At 39.9% G+C, this 25,896-nt stretch overlaps 1 protein-coding gene across 7 annotated transcripts in view; it reads left to right on the forward strand.

Annotated features, from left to right (window-relative positions):
• The window catches only part of slc37a1 (solute carrier family 37 member 1), a 100,491-nt gene that overhangs the window by 61,542 nt on the left and 13,053 nt on the right, over positions 1 to 25,896 (forward strand). For 4 of the 7 annotated variants that reach the window (XM_047050245.1, XM_047050244.1, XM_047050243.1 and 1 more), the window contains 7 exons: positions 476 to 550; positions 2,265 to 2,393; positions 2,539 to 2,629; positions 2,837 to 2,899; positions 8,950 to 9,035; positions 9,137 to 9,185; positions 9,324 to 9,397. In XM_047050245.1, the coding sequence (XP_046906201.1) occupies positions 476 to 550; positions 2,265 to 2,393; positions 2,539 to 2,629; positions 2,837 to 2,899; positions 8,950 to 9,035; positions 9,137 to 9,185; positions 9,324 to 9,397 (567 nt within the window). The remainder of the gene's footprint in view (positions 1 to 475; positions 551 to 2,264; positions 2,394 to 2,538; positions 2,630 to 2,836; positions 2,900 to 8,949; positions 9,036 to 9,136; positions 9,186 to 9,323; positions 9,398 to 25,896) is intronic. The other 3 variants (XM_047050246.1, XM_047050247.1, XM_047050248.1) reach the window with 3 other exon arrangements.

Raw genomic sequence — 25,896 nt, forward strand, 5'->3', positions numbered from 1 at the left:
CAAACTATTTAACATATGTAATCTTCATACATAATAAGTATGTATGCTTATTTTAATTACCCAAATATGACTTGTACAATTTAAGTACAAAAAAACACACCCATCTGCAACCTACGCAAGCACACCCCATAATTTCCCCAGAAATTGTACCCTCTCTAGTTTGTTACCCGGATGAAACTTAATTTTGCAGATACCAGGTGATTTAGTATGTATACGGAGGGCTGTGTCACCTTTATCCCTGTTTCCTCTGGCCTATTCTGGCGTTATTGAAGATTCTTCAGGTGGATCTTGTGAAGATGCAATCCCCGATTGCTGTGGTTGTACCTTGTTCCCTTCCTCCAGGAAACATTTTTTTTTTTGCATTAATGCTATTTTGACTTCTCCAACTGCACCTGTGGCAAATGTGCTGGTTGTGCATGTACATATCCATAGGCTGTAATGTGATGGTAACTTTAAAATATTGATTCCCTTTCAGAATAAGCCAAAAAAGACCTGGAAAGGGATGAATGGACACAAGGAACTGTACAACTACAAGGGAGGCAAAGATCAGGTGTGTGTGTTTGCATTGGTGCATGTGCGTAGGATATTTAGGGATGTTATGTAGTGTATCTCTCATAAGGTGTACGGGGTGTGTTCGGGGTGTGTGTAGTGTTGTCACAATACCAACATTTGTGACTTTGATACCAATACCAAGTTTAGTATCATAATACTGAAACCATACATGAAACTGAAACTACACTGATTCAATGCTTGATACTAATATATCACAAACAAACAGTCCACAAGGGTTGATCACATTTTCAGATGACAGCCAAAACGACAATGATTCTACCAACAAGCTATTTCCACTTAAACGTTTCTCCAGCAACCCAAACTTTTTTTTGCCAGGGGCATTATCTCAACCCTGTCCTCAGGGACCCCCTGTCCTGCATGTTTTAGATGTTTCCCTCTTCCAACACACCTGATTCAAATAAAAGGGTCGTTATATAGCTCTGTAGAAGCCTGGTAACGAACATGCATTTTTATCAGGTGTGTTGGAGCAGGGAAACATCTAAAACAAGCAGGACAGGGGGTCCCTGAGGACAGGGTTGAGAACCACTGATCTAAACTATAGGCAATGCTATGTTCGCTACATTTACAGTGGGAGTGTGTCTTTTGTAATTGTCCGTTCTGTTTGGGCCACCTAGCTAGCTCGTAGCTCTACTATGCTATTTAGCTAGTGGCTGTTTTAAAAAGCACCAAAATGAGACCCCCAATAACTGTAGCTTAATATATTTGTCCTCTTGGAACATTTTCTTATATGCTTGCTTGTCATGCTATTTACAAAGTAGGGTGGGCCTGACATTGTATTTCACCATCCTACCAGCTGGCTATCCAGCCATTTTATTTGCTTACCTGTCAGTTTTTGTACTCGGCGTGTAGGCCTTGGTGTCTTGGTGTGACGCAGTTGTTCCGGGAGTACAACAATACTTAGGAATGATTGGGTGGACCTGATGTTTCCTCCAGGATGACTCTTATTGAGAGACTTGTTGCTTTTGTTGGTTAGTTGTAACTGACTTAAAACGACTGTACTTGCTGTGTAATATATTTTTGCTGTTTGATTTTTTCCTTGCACTTTTTTGAGGTTCATGTTGTTTAATTGTAACTTGTTCAACTACATGCTCCTAGGGTTCTTCACATTGGGACTCATTTCGTTTTCACAGTGTATGCTACATGTTTTGGCTACCCGCAATGTTTGGGGCTATCTCGCTGTTATGATCAGTGACCTATGCACTTTTGTAAAGCTCTCTTTTGGAAGTCGCTTTGGATAAAAGCGTCTGCTAAAGGCATAAATGTAATCTGTAATGTGTCTGTCACTGAGGTGCTTGGCGAGGTTAGAAGTATTTCCTCACTTGTACTACACTGTTTTATATCACCTTTTACAAATACAATCAGAATTGGCTTTATTTCCCATGTAAGTTCACACAAACAAGGAATTGTGGCAAGAAGGTGCATACAAAAAACATGTAAGAATCTTAAATGTAAAAAGTAGAAAAAGTCTTAATAATTCAAATTCTTCGCAATGTTCGTGGGTTTGTCAGCATCGGCTCTGTAGGCAAAGTAGTCCCACAGTAGACATTGGAAGCCCGTTTGACCTGAGTACCGAATATTGGGAAATTCTAATACCAAACCGTTTTTAACAAAAAAGTATCAAAAAGTACCGACATTTCGGTATACCGTGCAACACTAGGTGTGTGTAACCATTCTCTGCTTCTTTGGTTCAGAGCTGGGACGCAGAACTGCTTCTCCCCCCAGACAATGGGAGTGTTTACGTTCCTGTTCAACAAGTGGTGGTGGTGAAGAGTGAGTCAGAGCCCTCTGCTATCAGTTTCATGGGAGCCCTACGCATACCGGTTAGTCACGTGCCCACACGCCTCCTACAAAACAATTGCTATAAATGTGTTAATTGCTCTTACTACTTAATGCTTCAATAGCCATTGGGTCATGTGGTGCAATTACTATATGAAAATAGTAAAATAGTCTCTTTTGTCTCACCAGGGAGTGATTGAGTTCTCCCTCTGTTTGCTGTTTGCCAAACTAGTCAGCTACACCTTCCTTTTTTGGCTGCCTCTTTATATCACCAAAACAGGTATGGACAGTTTACACTAAGTAACTAACTGAGGCAAATTATCTACCATCAACCAAATATTTAATGTGACACAGTTAGATGCCTTCCATGTGCTTGCATTTGTTGACGGTATTGGAATGTCCTTATTGTGGTATGTGGTCACACTTGCTAAACCAGAGATCAGTCACTAAGTGTTCACAGAGTAAAACAAGTTAATCTGTCTATCAGCTCACTTGGATGCCAAGAAGGCCGGGGATCTGTCCACACTGTTTGACGTGGGAGGAATTGTTGGTATATTTCCCTTCTTCATTTTCCTTAAGCATTTACTGTACTTAATACTAAAAGTTCCAAGAGGCGTCATTTGGGCCCAGTGAAGATAAAACATTTTTTTATCTGCACTCCAGAACCCTGTTTTTTCACCTTTCCTAGATATGTGTATTTTATCATCATGTATTGAATTTTTTATCTCACCGGAAAAGCACATTTAAGGCCATTTAACTCCTGTTTACTGTTAAATTGTTGCCAGGTGCGCGTTCTGCTATTTTCTTTCCTGCATTCATTTGGTTGCGATTCTCTTTTCTGTCAGCAAATGTCACAAGGATCCCGTATGCAAGTCTTCTGTTATTCAAACAAAGTTAATTACATAAAAATAATAGGGCTGTCAAGCTATTAAAATATTTAATCGCGATTATTCGCATTATTTCATATGATTAATTGCGATTAATCGCATTTAATCGCAAAATTATTAAATCTATTTAATCTGTAACAATTTTACCCCAATATTTTTTTTTTGTGTGGAAATAACATCAAAAGGGTGTACTTAACTTCAGATAGGCCTAACTGGATGATAATGTCCATTACGGGTGGAACGGTACACTGAAGTCAAGGTTCGGTTCGTACCGCGGTTCAGACATCAGGTTCGGTACGAGTTCGGTACAATGGGGGGAAAAGCAAAACAAAAATGCAGAAGCAGGGCTCCAGACTAACTACTGTACATGCAAGTCTTAGCTAAATGTATGATACGCTTGTCGATCAGTCCTCCTACACCACGACAGGCTACTAGCTGAGCAACAGCGCAAACACAGGCAGGGATACAGTAGCAGCAACGCCGGCCCTGGTCCCTTACATATACAACAAAACACAGACGTTGATGGAGCGCGAGTTGTCAGCTGCACCCTCCGTTTCACTAACGACTGATGGTTGGACTTCTCGTGCTACCGAAAGCTACCTCACGGTGACTGCTCATTTTATTGACTGAATGGGAAATGAAAGCGTCAGTTCTACAGACACGGCCCCTGTATGAGCAGCACACAAGCACTCACCTAGCTGAGAAGCTACAGAAGGTCGTGGCAGAGTAGAAACTAGAGAGGCCTGGAAATTTTGAATTTATTGGGTGTGTACAACATCAGCACACGTTAGCAACAACTCATAGATATTATGCTCTGGATAAAAGCGTCTGCTAGACTAAATGCACGTTCTAGTAAGACAGCAATATCAGCGAGCCCTCAGCATTAGTACCGCAGCTAAAAGTCTAGGAAAGTTTAGGCTATTTTTCGCTATGCTTACACTACGAACATTCATATTTAGCACTAGCGTTGCATAGGCTACGTCTTTAGTGCTGCTGCTGCTGCTGCTACAGCTCGGCTACACAGTTGGCGGCGCCAATCAGTTTCAGAGCTAAGGCGAGGCTACAGATTGTCCCTAAAGAACACGAATATCTTACAGTAGTTCCGCATTACATTAATTAATTTGCACGCAAGTTTTATTCATTTTTATACCGTGTATTCTCCGTGCAATTTCACGAGCCAAACCGCGACGCCCGTACCGTACGGTTCGGTACGAATACATGTACCGTTCCACCCCTAATGTCCATATAACAATTTCAGATGGAACACAACTTAAATTGTGAGGGAGTTTTATTCACTCACAAACTACACTGCTGTATAATAAACATCCACAAAATTAGACTTGTTCTGGAACATAAAATACATTTAAGACATGTTGTCTCATAGCCAGGCCCAAACGGAATACGTGGGCGCGGAATTCCGACGAAAACCCGCAGATTTTCAAGTAGAACAAATTGGTCTGAGGCAAAATGTAAATACACTTTTCAACTCATATTACGTCTCTATTATTAAAACGTTAGCCAAAAATACTAAGAATTGAAAAGGAAACATTTATCGCCCAAAATTACAGCAAGAGACATGGCCAGGGAGTTTTCAGCCGATCTTTATGAGGATGGATCAATACTTTTTTGCAAAAAAAGAAAATGTGAAAAACCTGCGTATTACGTTTGGCCCTGCTCATAGCCTACAATATCCTGCTCCATAATATTCAAATCTCACTCAAACATACTTCATATACTTAAGCAACCACAGATTGACCTTAATATTGAACAATACAGTTTCTATCTTGTTGAACCCAGTCAGATGCTCGCTTCTTTTGCAAGTGTTGTCTGCCATATATTGCCGGAGCGAACGTGTTATTAACGCGTTAACTTTGACAGCCCTAATAAATATACCTAATGTGTGTGTGTGTGGATGTATATATATATTAGTGCTGTCAAACGATTAAAATATTTAATCGCAATTAATCGCATTAATGTCATCGTTAACTCGCAATTAATGGCAATTAATCTCACATTTTTATCTATTCTTGATTTCCCTTGATTTCTTTTTGTCCCATAATTTTTCTCATTTTAATGCTCTTATCAACATGGAAAGTGGATCGGCTTGCTTAGTGCAAATGTGTATATATATATATATTTTTTACAACATTGCAATCGCCTGGCTTTGACGTGGGGGCGTAGAATTTGCATCAGCTGTGTGCTTGGCCATCAAGTGGTATTTCAGACTGGACGTGCTGCGATGATAGCTCAGTTCACAACGACAAAACACAATTAACACAAGACACCCTGGGGAAAATGTAGCCTCACAGGACAGTTGCAAATTCCGGTGGTAAATAAAATAGTCTATCTAAGGGAACCAACACTTTGTTTGGTTCTATGTAGGGCTGCAACAACGAATCAATAAAAATCGATTATAAAAAGAGTTGGCGACGAATTTCATTATTGATTTGTTGTGTCGCGCGATTATTACGCTACTTAATAAGTCGCGGAGATGTTTGAGTATTAACAAAAAAAGTTTATTTGAGCGCAGAGCAGAGCAGAGGTAGGCTATAGGAAAGACCATCGGAGAGAAGTTGTTGAGTAACGTTGTTCTAAAACACATGGCGGAAGCAGAGAAATCAGTACGACCTAAGTCATCCAAGGTGTGGAAGCATTTCACATTAAATAAATTGTGTGTTAATTGACCAAGGTGAAGGTAGTTTCATATTCGATATTCATCTCACATTCGGAAGACGCTACTTTGCAGCATCGCGTTATGACCTGGTGAAAAAAAACATACCATTTAGAACATTTTGGACTTTTATAATATTTTTGGGAATATAAAACCTCAAACAGACACCAGAGTATCTTAACAATGTCTGGTATGCTTCCACAGCCTTTCCTTTTCAATTAAGTTTCAAATAAAATGATAGAATCACTAATCTTTGAAAATAGCTTAATCCTCGCAAATCATAACTTTTTTCAAAATTGTGTAAAAAAATCGTCAATGTACACCAGATTATTCAAATAAAGTCTGGCCTACTTCCACAACCTTTCAATTTTCAATAAAGTTTTTAACAAAACTCAAATAAATTGCTCATCTTGGAAAATAGCATTAGATCCACGCTAATCTTAATAACTTTTTCAAAATTGTGTGCTTGTTTGTGCACTGTCAGTTCTGTTTTTGGATAAAAGTTTGGAAATTAATGATTTTTTGTTTTTTATCTGATTCATCGGTTAATCGAAAAAAGAATCAACACATTAATCGATTATTAAAATAATCGATAGTTGCAGCCCTAGTTCTATGAAAGCGAACTTTGATGCGATTGCTCTGTTAGTGAACCAGGACTAGATGTAGGCTATAGCATTTTTACTTATTTTTTTGGTCCGGACAAAGAAATCCAAGACTAGTGGTGGGCATTAGGGCTGCACAATTATGGCCAAAATGATAATCACGATTATTTTGATCAATATCGAGATCATGATTAATTATCACGATTATTTTTTTATTTTAACCTAATCAAATTTGATTGTCACAATACATTGTACCTGCAGAATGGATGTGAATAAAACTCAGAATATACAATCAATAAAAAACAAACGATCTCCGTCCACACTATTGTTTTCATATCGTTTTCCAAATGTTTGCTGTCCACACTAACACGGGTACATGACAATCGTTGTCATGGTTACGCCACTCCTGCCCCCCCCTCCCGCCACGGTGCCCTGTTTACATACTCCTCTGGCAATACTATTTGGTGTTTTAAAATCTTCCACCAGCTAGCTGTTCAGCCAGGTCTCACCCAGAATCGCCGCTCTATGTTTGGTTTAAACCATCTTCTCTGCCTTGTCCCCCTATCGTTCAGGCACACCGAGCACAACAGTCGCCTTCTGCGTAGGAGTAACGCGTATCTATTAAGTGATAATACTTGCACCTGAAGTACACTAACTACGAAAGCTACCCCCAATGCCATAGCAACTGAATGTCCATGTCTCCGGCTAGGGGAGCGTATTCGAAAAGCTCAGTTTTCAGTGTCCGAACACGCCGTATTAGTGTGGATGGGAGGTGCAAACGCAGACATATGTTTGCGTTTTTAAATTTACTTGGGCTAGTGTGGACGGAGCCTCTGTCCTCTGTAACCGTCTACATCTAGAAACCAAGCTGAGTGGTGCAGGGAACATCTCGTGATCAGACATTAGGTGTATTCGACTCCATGCAGCGCCGCAGCCGGCTGCAGCCTACAGATTGGAGAAAGAGTTTATCATAGACTTTACAGAGCCGTTTATAACTTCTCCCCGACTGCAAGCGGCAACTCTCACTGGTTGTTTCATGCAGCCGATATCGAACGCACCTATTGGTTTACGGAGCGCTAGATTGGCTTTGCAAAGAATAACTTTGATACGGAGCGTTCTATTAACGAATGCATTTTAAATATCGCTCGATTACGTGAATTTGATCGTGGGAGGCCGAAATCGTGATTAAAATTCGATTAATTAAGTGTGCATAGATTCATTTTTTAAATCTAGATGAATCCCACTGTAATTTTGGCATTAATCTAGATTAAAATGGCTCATTTGAATTCCGCCGAAGGCATTCAGAATATGACTTAAAGTTAGTCTTTGAGAATGGGTTTCTCAAGCCAGGTGGCGCATTAGACCAGGGGCTCATCTCCTTTTTCCAAAATGCATCACAAACTGCTTGAGAAAGCTGTTCTACTATGATAATTGGTGATTAAAATTGTGTTCAATAAATGTACTTGTGTTTATTAGATTAGTTAGCTTGGCTGATAGAGCTGTGCTGACGGATTTGCCTCGGTTGCACTCAAACATAGTAGTTTGACAATGACTCTTACCCTGCGCTGCAACAGTGCTTGGCCCGGCATCTTCCGCATTAGCTACGGGATGCGTTTAGGTGGTATTTGAGACTGGAAGAACTCCTACAGTAGACAATAGCACAAGGTGCAAACAACCTTAGTCTTCCATTGGTTCCATTGGGAAGCTTCTTAAAAATACATTTTCCCTGAAGCAAACCAAGCGGCTTCATAGCTGCATCCATGTTAGCACGTCAAGTTTGATGTGATTATTTCATACACAAGGCATACACACGGGTTCGAAGACTTGTTCTCGCCCCCTACAGTGCAATTCGGCTAGGTATACATCCACGCTAAAATATCAAGGTGAAAGTCATCATAGCTTGCGTAGTATAGACCCAGCTCCCAACCCAACTTTGAGAATAGATTAACGGTGATATTTTTTTATCGCCCGATAAGAGTCTCACGTTAACGCAGCACGTTAACGCCGATGACGGCCAACCACTATCCAAGACTCAAGAGAACCAAACTACAAGGGTGAACACGACAGTCATAAGCTCCACCAGCAATGACCAGTAGCCTAATTAGAAACTAGCTTATAGTTTTTGCATTTTGTGTTGATGTAAACACACAAGCCACAGTACAATTTATTGTTGAATGAGCAAAAACTTTAGGGCAGGATAAACGGGAGAGCAAGCACGTGTCAGTAACAATGTCCCTGTCTGTAGACTCACGGGCCAATTTGACCCATAAAGGCGCTATAAGTATGGGAAAATAGCTTGGCGCTTCTAGTGTTGAATACCATATTTGATTTGTGTAGTTATATACTATAATCACAATACATAACACTTTTTTAACTCCGCTAAAGTAGTGTCTTTCTTTTTTGTTTTCTCTTTTGGGGTACCACGGGTGTGTGTTCACAGGTGGAATCTTGGCTGGGCTTATCTCTGATAAGATGGGTAAGAGAGCCACCACCTGTGCAGTAATGTTATTCCTGGCTGCTCCCACAGTAAGTGACTCTATTCTCTTTCCATCTTGCACATCTCCCATTCCTCCTGAATGGTATACCCTATGGACTAAAAGAATACTGCCACTTTGTGTTTACTTCAGCTTTACGGCTTCTCAATGATCAGTGAGTTCGGCCTGGGACCCACTATTGGTAATTCAATGTTTTTTTCTTTCCTTCAGTTAATATAGTCATTCATGGTATATGGATACCCCACATTTTCAATTACTTAATTGAAAAGCTCCCTCAGTAAGTAAATCATGTCAACCTAATAACATTTTCTTCTTCAAGGTATGCTAGTAGTGTGTGGAGGACTCGTGAATGGACCATATGCCCTTATCACAACTGCAGTTTCTGCTGACCTGGTATGTGAGTGTTTGTGCATACAAACGTCATTTTTTGTGAATTTGCTTGTTATGTTACTTTCACAGTGTAATTCATACTAATTATTGAGTTTTACTGAATTATATGATGTTACTTGAACACAATAATGCAGTCTATGAGAAATTAGCTCTTGCCTCCCTTTGTGTTTTCGGTCGTTTGGACGGTGTGTCCCAAGTCACGTTATTTTAAATTTTTCTTACAACTAAAACTAAGAAAACGGAGGAGAAAGTAAATAATATACCTCATTCAAAATGTTGCTAACCCCAGCCATGTCAAGAATCACATTCCCCACTTTATTACACACAGTAGCCACAAGCACCTCATTGTACTGTCATACTTCTGCTGTCATTGGTCTACAGCCTTTGTGAATTTTGACAAAATGGGCGACAAATCAAGAGGGCGTGCCGGACACCTATCACTCACAAGTTCCCACTCTGATACAGTAGCATCCCCGGCTGTCATTGGTCAAACGTCGGTGCTTAATTAATTAATTCAGCCCAAACTCGCAGCAAATCAAGGGGGCGTGCGTTAACCTGACACACACACTATGAAGATAAATGGTAGCTGATATCCTTAGTTTTTTGTGTGACTATTTGGTGTTGCTGTTCTAGGTGCAACCAACATTTTTTACAATCTGTAGTAAGGTTTTTCTACAATAATTTTCTCAACTTTATTGTAAAAGATAAGGAGGGCTTAGCCCTGTTAGCCCATTTATACCAGCCCCTGTGGCGGTATGAAATTGGGGAGGACAGGAGGAACAGACCCACTGCGTCATGTTTTATAACTGAACATAAGTAGAGATATGTTTTTATAAGGGCTCTACAAGACGCCCATCTTACTCGCATATGCAAGTTTTATAGTCCGCTCAGCTCATAGAACCAACACTGGCTTTCCTTTGGCTGAGCTATTAGCCTGAAACCTAACGTTATGCTAGCCAGATTCAAAGGCAATAACATTGTGTACGGTTGACAAACAGTAAATATAATTTTACAGTTATGTTTGACAAGAAGATTAACTAGCTAACCAGCCATGTCACTGTCCCAAAATCAATATCAAGATTTTCACGAACAATATCGGCCATATACTAGTAGCCTACTAAGCTACAGTATGGCCGCAGCCTGTGGAGCGAGTTGAAGAGCAAATGGATGTGAGATGAACGCATCAAAGTTGACATATTCTCCAAACAGTGATTGTAATTTGACAGTATGTTTAACAACAAGACTAGCCAGCTATAGAGCCATGTCATTGTCCTCAAATAAAATCAAGATTTTTAAGAAGAAAATAATCTGCCATGTGTAGAGTTGCGGCTACTGTCGTGTTGGCCGCAGCCTGTCTGAAGTAGATTGACTAGTCTAGCGAGTTGAATAGCGAATGGGATGTGAGATCAGCGGTTACGTGACACTGACACTGACACAATACATCCAGAAAAGTAACATTTTTCAAATAGGTTCAAATAAATATTGAAGGTAAAGTTTAAACACGCATCTTTAACTTAAAGTTACATTTGTAATGAATGTAATGTATGCTAAAGACGATTCCGCATCAGCAAAAACAGCGAGTCAGCCAAAAGTCAAATCGCCACCTCGTGATTTGTAAGAGCACTCTGCCCTTTGATTAGTTTTGATTTTAGTAAAGCACAAAAACAGCTTAATATAAAATATTGTTAGTATCCATTAAAGTTTACTGATGTTCGCTGTTTAATCGACATTACGCTACAAAACACAATACAGTGCCAGTTGGAAGATAAATAATTTTTAGATGATTAGCTAAGCAGTAGGCCTATATGTAATTCATATATAAGGTATCCCACGTACCATTTACGCATGCCATCCTGCCAAGACCTCTTGCCACCCCTCACCCCATGTAAAATGTTCTCGATCCTTCACTGCATCACAGTAAAGCAGATTCAACTTCAAACTCTAAGATTTGTGGAATTACAAATGACAAAAAGTTCAGAGGTATAATCAGGAGCCAGATTGTGTAGGCTTTACGGATTTTCTTTCTGCAGTCATCTTTACCCTTTAAAGTCTTGATGATGACATTTGTAAGAATATCTTTGTCTAAAAAACAGTTACAGGGATCAAATCCATCTGATGTTACAATAGAGGCCCTAGGTATCAGTGTCACATTGTTAGCATTCTTTTACTAACAACTATCAAAAAAAAAATTGTACACCCACCTCACAACATCTTGCATTATCTCTAGGGCTGTGAAATGATTAAAAATTGTAATCAAATGAATCACAGGTTTCTGTGGATTAATCATGATTAATTACATATTACCGGTTTTCAGAATTGTTGTCATTTGTGTGTGTCTTTGATTTTGCGGTACCTTGATGCTCGAGTCACCTGTTGCCACTCGCAAAACTTTTGTGAACCCCTCGTCCTCAACAATATCAATCGGTCTACAGCTTTTTGCAATACATTTGGCAACTGTGCTAGTCACCTTGTCACAGGCAGACTTAGTGAGGGCCCTACGCTGTTCAGTGAGGGTGGTTTGGCGCATTCTACTTGAACTCCCCTCGCCGACCAACGCATGCTTCGCGTCAGATTGTAGGAATTCAGATTCTTGAAATTCAGATTGCGGAAATTCAGATTGCGGAAATTCAGATTGCGGAAATTCAGATTTTGTCTGAACTAGGCCAAAGGTGAAACAGCTTGCCTTCACAGGGAAAAGTAGACGATTTCAGAACGACCGAATCTAGACATTCTCTGACCGAATTTTACCTCAGAACAAAAGCTAAGAGTTGCTCGTTGGAGGAAGAGTATGGAGCAAGTGCTTATGAAACTTGTAAAAACTTGTGTCTTCTCCTCTGCCAAAATTTACAGTTACTGTTACAAAGTGAGTCGAGACAGAGTCGGAGGGCGGCGGAGACCGATGGAAGACGCGGAACAACTGGCAAAGCTATAGCCTATATATTTATGTTCCGTTGTTCTCTTTTTCTGTGTTGGAGTTCTTTTAAGAGATGGATGGCATCAACATCGAGCCTGATATAAAATCATGAACTTCAATTTTGTCTCTTAATTATAATACCCACACAGAAAATCCAGGTTGAATCAAGTCACGCTAGCTAGCTACTGTATTGCTAATAGCCAATTTTTGATGGTCAAGCATATTTTTCATTGTCTCCTTATTCTTATCAAAGTCAGTGTTCAGCCTACAGGCTATGTTCATTTCCTAAGTAACATTTCAGATCGGTTATGGATAGTGAAATATTTGCTGTCTGAGAGATCGGACGTAGTATTTAACAGCATAGATATAAGGAGTTATCTATGGTTAACAGGATATATCTGTAGTGCAGCCGGGTGTGATTTTTGATTCATTTTATAAGCACAGTCTGGAAGTCAGTTTCAATCAAATGCCAACAATCTCAATATTAGATCTTGCCGACGTATCTTCTACACATCGGGACGTATGTGTGCTATCCCAGATACGTATGTGTCATCTGGGTCTTCCTCCAACTAGCAACTCAGTTTGTTCAGAGGTAAAGTTCGGTCGTTCTGAAATTGTCTACTTTTCCCTGTGAAGGCAAGCTGTTTCACCTTTGGCCTAGTTCAGACAAAATCTGAATCTGAATTTCCGCAATCTGAATTTCCGCAATCTGAATTTCAGCAATCTGAATTTCAAGAATCTGAATTTCAGCAATCTGAATTTCAAGAATCTGAGTTCACGCAATCTGAATTTCAAGAATCTGAATTCCTGCAATCTTAATTTTAGAAATGTGTATTTCTGGATCAAAATAATTCCGTTTTGTTAAATTCGGCATAAAAATAATTCAGATATTATGTATTCGACATACAAATAATTCAGATCTTTCACATTCAAATTCAGATACTTTTGTCAGCTTTCTAGCTCCATACCTAACAAAGTTCCCAGGGCCTTTGGAAGAGAAACAGGCCCACAGCATCACAGATCCTCCACCATACTTCACGGTGGGCATGAGGTGGTTTTCGGCATACTCATCTTTTGTTTTACGCCAGACCCACTTAGTGTTTGTTGCCAAAAAGCTAAATCTTAGTCTCATTTGACCAAAGCACACGATCCCAGTTGAAGTCCCAGTGCCGCTTAGCAAACTCCAGACGTTTACGTTTGTGAGTGTTAGTTAGAAAAGGCTTTTTCCTTGAATGCCTCCCAAACAGCTTGTTGGCATGTAGAGAGCGTCTGATGGTTGTTTTGGAGACTTTGTGATCCCAAGATGCCACTCTTTGATGCAATTCTGTGACAATGAGCTTAGGACTTTTTTACTTCTCTTACCATCCTCCTCACTGTGCGTTGTGGCAAGATAAACTTGGGACCTCTTCCAGCCTCGTTTGTCACTGTTCCAGTTGTTTTTAATGATTCCTCTGACTGTAGATACGGGCAAGTTAAGGCAAGTGGCTATTTTCTTGTAGCCATTGCCTGATTTATGACGGTCGACACACATCTGCCTTACTTGAATGGTGTGTTCTTTTGTCTTTGCCATGTTGACAAATGGGTAAGAGAATTAGGCCTCTGTGTCTGTCACTTCATATTTATACCCCAGGGAAACAGGAAGTCATTAATTACTAATTAAAGGTTGGTAGATACCCTGACCAACTTTAGCAACAACAGAATTCTTTTTTTTTAATCAATTACAATATTCAGAGTAATTGTTAGGGGTGCCAATAATTGTGGGACACATAATTTCAATTTTAGTTTTTTTTCTAAATGTGTGATTGTATTTACCACCAAAGTAATGTACTTAAATGAAAGGTTGGATTTTTCTCTTTTTTTGCATTTGGGTTTTATGTTATATAAAAAAAAAAGATAATTTTTTAGTCCACGACCACATCTTAAACAGGTGTGCCAATAATTGTGGAGGGCACTGTATATATTATTGTGAGAATGCTGTTAAGCATTCTCACTATTGCTTTTCAACTTCTCAGTTCTTCCGCCGTTTTTTGGCCTTTAACTAGTCCTGCATACTTTCACCGATTCCTACAATTTTGGTATCAAAACGTTCAGCTACTTCAGGAGATGATGACTATGACTTCTGGTATTTCTCACTTTTATACTTTTTAAAGAATTAAGGTTTTTGTGCAAATTATTCTCCCATTGAAAGTAATGGTAAATCCTTTCAAATCATAAAAAAGCTTCCTCCTCTTTCAAACTTAACTAGTTCAGCATACTTTGAGCTAGAGACACCATTCAGCCTTTAAAATGTTCACAAGACATTCAGCTATTCCCAAATGATTCAGCTCTTTCAAATATATTCAGCCAATTTTGAATTGTGACAGTTTGAAATACAAGAAAAATTTTGCTCCTTCTTTATTTTTATGATTGAGCAGCCAGGGCTGCTCTTTTTCTGATATTCAACTAAATTGTCAAACAAATTCCTCTGACGTTCATATAGTTTAACTTACAGAAACAAGTTATACTTTAAAATGTAGGAAAACGTGTCCTCTTTCAGCCAATGTAACTACTAAAGAGCTCACATTTACAGAATTTCAGCTTTGAGCCTTGAAGCGAGCAGCCTTTCAAATTCTCTCACTAACTTCAATGGAGAGGTGGGTAAAATTCGTCAGAGAATTTCGAAAGTAGACGTGTTTTTAAACTGCCGGTAGAGTCGTATTTCTGACCGCACAGACATATAAAGGACATGTCTGGTTTCGGGAGAGTCTTGGGTCTCGGAAAATATCTTTATTTTTTGGATTGGACGTATAGTTTTGCGTCTAGGTTAACTTGTTTGAGGTGTGGATTCTAGCAAAATGTCTGGTATTCTCTGCCCTCAGAACGTTAGCAATCATAGCTGCACCATCACCGTGGCAACCACACAAACACGCGCCAGTCTCTTACACAGGTGATTGGTATTGGCTGATTAGTGGAGACACAAGACAAGCTATTCAGTCAACTCGTCTCATTCAAAGAATAAGAGCACCACAACACAACTAATACCACTATTGATACTGCTATATCTTATGCCACTACTACAACTACTAATTCTGCAGATGCTGCTAATATCTCTTTTACTAACTACTATGCTAATGGTAGGCTACTGTTTTGTTCTACTCATTGAAATTGGAGAGCACAGTGACATCTAGTGGTCAGCTAAAATTATAGCAGCCGTTTAAACCAACTGTATGCGATGTACCAGTAGTTTCTAGCGGTACTTAGCCTCGTTAATTATTCAATGTCGTTCATTTTTGTAAGGCTACGTGATGGTCTAATTTTCGTGTTCATTCATTAGAACCATACATGTGTATTTGAGAACTGTGTAGTTTTCATTTTTTGGATTGGACGTATAGTTTTGCGTCTAGGTTAACTTGTTTGAGGTGTGGATGCTAGCTAAATGTGTCATTCTCTCTGCCCAGCTCGTTAGCGAGTAGAGCTGCTTCATTGCCGTGGCAACCAAACAGACACGAACCATGAAAGCAGAATTGGGTAACGTTTTGGAAACTGCAAAAAGAGTTGTATTTATGACCGCACAGACACATAAAGGATATCAATGGTTTTGGCAGAGTCTTGGGTCTCGGAATATATCCTATCCTATATCCTATATTTTTTCTTTCTATTATGACTTTTTCTTCAACTACAGTATCGACCAAATTGGCCAAACAAGGTATGTACATTGTACTTAAAGTGTACATAATCTGGCTAGGTCGTTTTCATTTTAGCAAGTTTTACAGAAATCTGCAAAAATCGAGGCTCGACTGTCATAGCTGACCGTCACAAACAGCCGAACCAGGGCTGGGGTAGTTATAACGTGTTTGCTGCAGCTGGCGTTGATCCTACGAACAAACGCTTTGTAACTGGAAAGATTTTACTTGTAATTGACGATATTGAACAGATATGTAAAGTAACTTGTCTTTACTCTAAATATCTTCTCCGTTTTCAATTTGAAGTAGTAGATCTAGATCTAGGAAATCTTCCATTGCATACTCTCTAGCTTCACGCTTTCGGTTATGATTCAGCCTACGGTGTTAATACATAAGCTACCACTTTGACACACTTTTAAGAAATGATCGCTGGTTAGATGTAGCATGATCTTGTTATTTACATATAAAAAACTCACCAGGGACAACGACAACCCTGCACTATGAATTATTATTTTTATGTCATCTTAAATTAAGTATCTGAACAGGACTGGGTGTGCAGGCACGCATGATTAGTTTCCCCTCCGTCTTGAACCTGATACCTAGATTCTAGGTTAGAAATGTTGCCAGTCAGTTACCAATGACCAACGGTTGCTACGTTTTTCCAGCAAATTCAAGTCATTCCAGTGTTGTCCTTTTACCTTCAAATTCGTTCAACCCAGACTTAAGCAACTGGTTTTCGGCTCAATTTTCACATTTTCCTGCAGCTCATCTTTCTGAAATGTTCCCCTTTTTGTTTAGCATTTTTCTTCTTCTTGTCTTCTGTTTTCTGCCTTCATCTTGCTCCAGGTCCTTTCAAAAATACCTTTCACAGCAGTACCTTCCAACTGCCAGTACTTTTGATTTTTTCTTCTCTTTTCTGTACTTTTCTGCCTTTATCTTGCTGCAGGTCCTTTATAACATACATTTCAGGCCTTTTGAAACTCCAGCAAATAATCTTCTGCTAAATTTTCAAATTATTATGCATTGTTCCTCTTCTTTCTGATTTTTTTCACTTTTTGTTTTGCATTTTTCTTCTCTTTTCTGTAGATTTAAGCCTTCGTCCAGCTCCAGCCCCTATTTAAAATACCTTTCGGGCGCTTTGAAGCTTCAGCTTATAACTTTCTACAAAATGTTCAGCTTTTTTAGCATGGTCAGCTATTCCCATTCAGGTTTTCAGCATTCTCACTGCTGTTTCGCAGGAACAGCCTTTTCTAGTTATTATTATTTTTCGCCCCCCAAGGATCCGTCAATATTTGGACTACATAGACAACGTCGGTGTCAAAAGTTTTGTCCTGTTAGTGATTGAGTTGCTTGTATTTTTATTTACGTTCCGTTGTACGGTTTAGGCTGAAAGTAAGTTTCTGTGGCAAAAAGTGCTTTGTGTCAAAAAAGGGAACTCAGTGTTAGCCTACGTCACAACGTCAGCACACTTTAGCAATGACGCGTGGATACAACATGCATGCATAGATATGCTGTTGCACAGCGAGAATTGTGCCATGGTGTACTAGCAGCACATGTACATTTAAGCAAATCAAGACTTGCATGTACAGTAAGTAACGTCACATACAATTTTCAGTTAGCAGATGGTACTGAGCAGTGAGGGAGTCGGGCTAGTAATCAGAAGGTTGCCGGATGTACTGTTTGAATCGCGATTCCATCTGAAATACTGCCGGTGACAACGTTGTTACAATAGCTTGTTTCAAAGGGGGTTCAGCTTGTTTCAAAAGGGGGTTCTTAATGAATTATGCAATATGAGTAGGTTAAATACTTGAAAATATCACTAGAAGCCAAAAACTTAAAGGGGTGATTGACCGGGTTTTTGGGGGTATTTCACACCGTTTCTTAAGGTCTCCGAATAGGGTATGTAACATTGGTTGGGCTGAAAATGGCCCGGGTGATGTTCTATGAGCCCTAATGCATCCTGTGAAATAGCGCCAGAATGAAACGCTAGGTTTTCTCCTTTTATGGTATGCTCATGAATATATAGATGAGCTGCGTGCTGATTGGTTGGTTTACAACGAGTGAAGCTGCGGAGCAAAGACGCAGCACGGCCAACAGCACTCAGTGAAACATCGAAGGTGGAGACTTGAAATAAAAACGTACAAATAAATCTATTGTGCCTACACAACACTGTTTTCAACAGATTGACTAGATATAATTTGAAATGATTATGTTAGTTGTTTCCACTTCTGTTGTCGAAGCAAACAGGATCAACTTAGGTGGGTAACGTTAGCATTACAGCTTAGCAAACAAACTATCGTGATTCAGTTCAGCTTCAGTTAGCTCTAGCTATCTTGCTGGAAAATAGATCTGGACAAACAAGCATCTTTAATTGTAGATTTACATGACAACACGGGTTACTTATTTGAATGAAACAATCAGGAACATGAAATAACGTTAGCCCCATTGCCAGTAAACTAAATCATCACACATTCTACCAATACAGGCAGAATACGTTAGCATTGCTAATAACTGTTAGCGACAACATCATACTATAGCTTGCGGTTTTGATGAACAGAACCTCTTTTCAGCAACAGCTTCATAGTAAATCCTGCTTTACATTGTCCCAGGTTTTCAAAACTGTCCTCGGTGAAATGGTTCGAGCAAATGTGTAATTGAGGGTCGAACTGCACAGGGATCTTCTCAGACAAACATCCCAGCCCGTCGAGTGTTTGGTTCCTTGGGAAGACTGTGAAAAGTGTCAGCATTCCCTGTAAAGGCTGGAACACTGCATTTACGACCGTAGTCCATTTTCAATATCCTTGAAAAATGTTCTTCTTTGTAATTCCGTGGAAGCACACAGAGAAAACAAAAAATATAGCTGCAAGCAGAGACGCGGGTTCCTCCGCAAAATGGCAAAATAATATAAAAATGTACATTGTAGAAGATGTAGAGTTGGACAACAAGGGAGAAAAACTACTTCATGTTTGGCCAACAACAATAGGCTGATGAGGATTTGAACTCATGAGCATAAGGTTACAAGGCAGCCTCTATCCTCTCTGCTACACACTAACTGTTGAGAATGTATGAGTAGAAAGGGCAGAGTATTAGCTTTGGTAAGCTTTGGAACAAAGGTTAAGAAACGGTTGACATTTTGCGCATGCACAAATTGCGCATGGTATTTCATAATGATGTCATCCTGTTTAACTAAACAGATATTCAAATTTAAGACAGGCTAAAAGACTGCGGCTGGATTCAAACCTACAAGATCATACTTTGTCGGTCGCTGTCCCAGTCCATTGAGCTATTCTCAGTGTAGAATATTGTCATGTTCAGTTACTGTATAAAAAAGTAAGATGTATCTTCTGTGGTAAGAGTTGTTAGATTCAGCCAAAGTTTAAACTACTCAAATTCAATCATATTTTGACATACCAAGGTGAAATTGTTGATGGTACTTCAGAGTTATGTCATCTTGAACCCAATAAGGTTTGAAAAACATCAGTCAAAATGATATTTGATTTATTGACACAAAGATATTGAGGCAATGTGGACATTTATATAAATACACCCCTTTCAGACATTTTGTATTACATTTCTCATTCCATTTCACCCTATATAAAAACACACACTATCCCAGTCCATGCCGTTTACATCCCTCCCAGCGCAAGTCACGCAAAAGCAGAAATGCTGTAGCGGACGCATGATCTTTAGATGTAGTCCAAAAGTGCCTCCCATAATCAAAACACATTGATCGCAACATTGTTTCCAGAATTTCTCAAAGATGGCTTGAAAACCGCTTTCCAGAACCACAGTCAATTTACAATCAAGAATAGCCTCATAGGCAATAGGTCTATGGCACAGTCCATGATCAACTCCTTGCAAGTATTAATGTACAATGGCCGACTCTCACTTCCCATTAAACCAAACAACATGCACTCCCAGGGTGACCAACAAGATTATGTTAACTCACAAACAACAATATTACAAACATCTAACTGAACGAACGCAACAACTGAAATCCCTTGCATAGCTGTTGTAACCAAACTATTTTCCACAAGTCTGTTTTTTTTTGACATGCCGCACTGCATGCTGGGTGGCCAATAGCGCTGACGCTGATGATCTAGCTGTGCTCCGACTGTGTGATATGACGAGATGCTAGTGACGCGCTAAGGTCTCGGAGTCTCCTGAAATGGAATGCGCCTTTCTGCCTTGAAGCTGCGTGCGCATCATCATCAATGTATATGTCAAGATAACATCCAAGCTAACAATTTCTCCAAATCTGACTGCAGCTTTGTATACCATATGTACTGTGTTATGGTTGTTTTAGTTAAACAACTTGCTTAATGAATTAAATGGCTGTTAAATGTCAAATCCAACTATAAATGTATAAAAGAGAGAGTTCCAATCAAATCTGATTTATTTTTAAACCAAGAGGTTTAAAAGACAACCTTTGCCTAAACTGACATGCACCAACTCAGAGAACTCAGTTTCAACATCCATTTACATATTTAGTCTCTATTTTTTACTCTACTCTTAAGGCATAACTATGTTTAAAGGGGCAATTGACTGCAAAACCGATTTTACCTTGTCATTGTTGAAAAACGACAGTTCGGTGGGTAAACTGAACATACCGTGAATATCAAAATCCATTGACACCTCTTTCCTATTCAAATCTCAAAAAGAAAAAATTTGGCTGTAAAACGCTAGCTTTTCAACAAAGCCCCTCTTATTGGCTCTGGTCTGTATCTTTGTCACGCCCCAGAAATTACATCCAGACCAGCCCGAGGTAGCGTCTATCTCCGATACTAGTTTAGCTGCGCGCTGCTCTGTGTAGGCTACTTATAAGGAATTACAAAGAAGAACGTTTTGAATTATAACAAGGATATTGAAAATGGACCACGGTCGTAAATGCTGTGTTCCAGGCTGTACAGGGAAGGCTAACACTCACAGTCTTCCCAAGGAGCCAAACATTCAACAGGCATGGCTGCTGTTGTTTATGATAAGATCCCGGCGAAGTTCGACACTCAATCATTCATTTGCTCTGAACATTTCACCCAAGACAGTTTTGACAACCTTAGACAATTTCAAGCAGGATATGCTAGGAAGCTGAACCTGGAAAGAGGTGCTGTTCCAACCGTATGCTCATTGCAACCGCAAGCTATAAGGACAGTATGATGTTGTGCTAACAGTTATTAGCAATGCTAACGGTTCCTGTATATAGCATACCAGGTAGAATGCTAAATACGTTTCTACACACATCAAATGACTCTAGCTAGACTAGCTGTAGTCGGCATTAGAAGGGAAGCTTCCGAAAAATAGCCAGAAAACGAACTGCAGTCTGGCTTATTGCTAACGCCTGTCTAGATAATCTATTTCAAGAACTGGAGAAAGGCAGGTTCTAGATACAGGATACGTTAGCATTGCTAGTAACTGTTACTATTAACACCTAGACTGTAGGCATGTAAACAAGTTTAGCTTGCTAGTTAACGCAAGAGCATAGGTAGAATGTGTGATAATTTAGCCTAGTTTATTGGCAATGGGGCTAACGTTGATTCATGTTCCTGACTGTGTTTCATTCAAATAAATAACCTGTGTAATGAAAATCTACAATTCACGATGCATGTTTGTCCAGATCTTTGTCATGTTATTTTACAGCAAGATATCTAGAGCTAGCCTAGCTAGCTAACTGAAGCCAAGTAGAATCACGATATGGTTTGGTTGCTAAGCTGTAGCCTAATGTTCTACCCACCTAAGTCAATCCAGTTTGCTTCAACAACAGAAGTGGAAACAAGTAATGTTATAATTTCAAATGATATATAGTCAATCTGTTGAAAACAGTGTTGTGTAGACACAATAGATTTATTTGCGCGTTTTTATTTCAAGTCTCCATCTTCGGTGTTTCAGCGAGTGCTGCTGTTGGCCGTGTTGCATTTTTGCTCCCAGCTTCACTCGTTGATAACCAACCAATCAGCGCGCAGCTTATCTAAATATTAATGAGCATACCTTAAAAGGAGAAAAGCTAGTGTTTTTTCCCGGGAACATTTCAGAGGATCTGCCAGAGGGCATAGAACAGCACCCGGGCCATTTTCAACCCAACCAATGTTACATACCCTACTCGGAGAACAGTGTGAAATACCCAAAAAACCCAGTCAATTGCCCCTTTAACTTAATGTCTGCACCTCTCTGTCACCAACTGTCTCTGGAGTGGGGGGTGGGGCTTCACAGGGTGTCTACAGGTGTAAACAAGTTACATTTAAGACTTTTTAAGACCTTTTAATACCACTTCCAATTGAAATTAAAGAACAAATTTATGATGGAAATACAAATCAAAAGTGGAAATATACAGTAATCTTCCCAAACATTGATGTCTGTTCAATATGAGCAGTATGGTAAAATGGCAACAAGTGGTTTAGTTTAAGAACATTTAATAAATGTGTGTAATGCAAAAGGATAACACAACATTTTTATTGCTGTCCTAAATTATATTTTTTATTACTCAATGGTGGAGCAGAAACTAGCAATTCCATGAATCCCATGGAAACAAAGGCAAATGTGTGAGATGAACTGATGTGGAGCACAAATCATCCAAGAAGCAGTACTTCTCTTGAGTGGTTTTTATTCAGATGACTAATCATTGGATTCAGGTCAAAAGTATATAACTTATACAGCTAGAGGGGGGTATTCCAGCAAGGGAACTGTTTTTCTCTCAGCATCCTCTGTTGAACTCTGTTGAGTAGGCCTCTGCATGACCCTCCAGACCTGTAAAAGTGAAGGATCCATGTCAGTTGTGAAAAATGAAGCCTTTTACATCTACACTTGACATAAACTACAGTTTTTACTGTGAAATGCAGTGGCATTACTTGAACTTGAATCCAAATGTGTTGACCAGATGGAGACCCGGCCATGCAAAGTCACTCAAAACATTTGGCTCGATTCCAGCCTCTGGCAAGAGTATTTAGCTCTAAACTGCTCAATGTACACATCTGAACAAAGACCAGCTCGACCTTTGCCTGTAAACAGTGATTCTGACTTTCAGAGACCTTTGAATAGGCTGACCGAGTGAAACTAGTCTGGCTAACGTAGGTCACTTTCTCAGGAAAATGACAAATGAAATAGGCTTGTTTTGAAAGATCCTATATACTGGCTATCTTCAGCAGACTCTTGTCTACAAAAAGCAGCCATCCCTGACGTTTTAGGAGTAGAATTTAGTGAATTACGATATTGTTTACATACTACCAGTGAGCGGATCTATAGAGAGTGCAGGGAGTGCAGCTGCACTAGGGCCTGTGGCGAAAGGGGGCCCGTCCTCGATCTCAAGTGAGAACTCTACCTGAAAAACTGACCGGGCCCCTCGCTCCGCTTAAATCACAGAAAGGTTAACATATGATCCAGTCCGATCAATTCGCAAACATTTCTCAATTATGGTGTCAGTTATTCTCACCTGCCCAATAAACATTTAAACGAGAATCAGTCTTAACAACAGCAAATAATTCACTTTGCCTCATTTGCCTTTTGCTGAATGAAACTAATTTCGTTTTTATTAAGTAATATTGTCTGGGTAATATGTTGTCAAAGATTCTATAGCCCACCCACACGTTGTGATCGTTTTCCATCCTGTTGTGTTGCATTGCGTTGGGTGTTGAGTAATTGCGGTAAGTAGGCTACCCCATGCCCTCATTCAAAAACACAGAAGGGGCTGCAGGAAGCGGCACGAACGCAAAGAGCCGGATGAAAGGGTGGCAAAGCTGGCAAAATTATCTTCATTTGGATTTGTGGCAAGGTGTTCAAGAGGGCGCTAGGTCTGACCCCCGGACTAACAGCAATGAGTGAAACTCAGCCACCAGGGTAGGCTAACGTTTACTGTCTGGTAAAGCCTATTGAATGCATTTAGACATGGCTATTAAACGTCATTAAATGTACGTATAGGCTTAAGGCAGCAGCCAGGTTAGATATTGAAAACAATGTGCAGGATGTTGTTGGAAAATAGCTAAAGCTAGATAGGCTAAACGTTAAGCTAGCATATCTAGCTAACAAAAATACAATCAAACATTCACCAATCAATTCACAATGTGTATTGTAATAAGCAGTGTTGGGAAAGTTCCCTTTCTACATGAACTAGTTCAGTTCATAGTTCATAATTAAAAATGTTGAACTAAGTTCAAAGCTCCAAATAATGAACTAGGTTAGTTGAGTTCTTTTTTTCAATATGTGGCTGCCGTCTGCAATACCGCTCTCTGCCTCTACGCAATTCGGCGTTCTCACACTTGCCAGGCATAGGCAGTAGAAGAAAGACGGAAAGAAAGCACACGCAGCGATTGACAGGTTGGGCAACCCTGGACACAAGACTGTTAACGGTGTGTTTTTAGCCTGGAAGTCTCTAGAAATCTGGCATCTTATTAAACAAAATTAAAAAGAGTGAACGTGCCATTCACAGACAACAGAATGAACGCGTCCACTGCACAGTATTGTTCATTAGGCAGTAATACAGTAAGCTACGTTCAGTTCACGTTCACCAAAATTATGAACGAGTTCATGAACGTGTTCAGACGCAACACTGATAATAAGTACATTTCCATGCGCTTCGCTAAGCTCAACACTCAATATTTTCGCCTGACGATAGGTCATTTAAGGGGCCCGTTGGTGAGATCTGCACTCGGGCCCGCCATGTCATTGTTACGCCGCTGGCTAAGTCAAAACAATGTACCCCCGGGACGCAGTCTCACTCTGCTTGCAAGTTTTCCACAAATCACAAAAATAATCGGAGCATCTGGCTAAAAGCACAATTCCCACGTCTCCTAAAGGCTGCCCTCCTCGAGGTTTGGTAACCAAACACATTTTTGTGTCAACCGAACTGTAAAATGGTGAACTTATGAACATGACGCAACCAAAACATGGCTGCCGCCTAAGCCTATGCGGTCTCCCTGGCGCATATGCTTATTACAAAGACTTTCTCGACCCAAATCTAAATTCTGAGCTGACAGGTCTTTGGGGAATCGCTTGTTCTCCTAAAAGCTGCTCTCCTCTACCTTTTTGATGAATTTACCGAGATGCTACATGATTCAGTAATTACACAGAGGGAAAAAGCTAGCTACTTTTCGAGTTCGGTTTTCCTTCACTTTAAACTCACGATCTAAAGGTCTCAAAGTGCTCAAACCTTCACCATAATTCAAAAGTAGTGTACTTTCACGAACCCAATCATTGATTCTAGCTTAAAATATGTAAAAATAGGACTTACAGAACGTGGCTGCCTCCAACACGGCTATCAGCTAAGGACCAAGGGTGGGGGCTTGGTCACTACACCATTTCCAGAAAGGATGTGTGTGCGTCTTGCCAAACTCGCGCGTGTGTCAAGTAGGTTGACCACCTGTCCCTCTTTGCGTTGTATCGCACAGCATTTTCCATATGCAACGTGCGGGACAAGGGGTGAAAATGCCGTGCGACACAACGCAATGTGGTCACCCGAGTGTCAAGGAGCAGGATGAGTCTGTGACAATTTGGAGTGCGCGCTGTGGAGCAATTCAATTGATTTCAATCATATATAGGCATACCAAGGTGAAATTGTTTATGGTACTTCAGAGTGATGTCGTCTTGAACCCTATTAGGTTTGATAAACCATGAGTCAAAATTATATTCGATTTATTGACACAAAGATATTGAGGCAATGTGGACATTTACATAAATACACCCCTTTCAGCCATTTTGTATTGCATTTCTTATTCCATGTCACCCTATGTTAAGACATGTATACTACACATTTGGAACAAATTTCGAGTCGATTGGATCTATGGTTCATGAGTAGAAGGGTTTTGAAGGTTGTACCAAATTTTGACTGTACAGCAAAATATATCATGGCGGACCTTATAGGTTCATGAGGCTTTTTTGTTCCCCATGAGAAATAAGGCATGTATACCAATTTTCAGGCATTTTGAAGTGATGGGGCGCTGGGG

The sequence above is a fragment of the Hypomesus transpacificus genome, unplaced genomic scaffold, assembly GCF_021917145.1.
Source record: "Hypomesus transpacificus isolate Combined female unplaced genomic scaffold, fHypTra1 scaffold_105, whole genome shotgun sequence".
NCBI lineage: Eukaryota > Metazoa > Chordata > Actinopteri > Osmeriformes > Osmeridae > Hypomesus > Hypomesus transpacificus.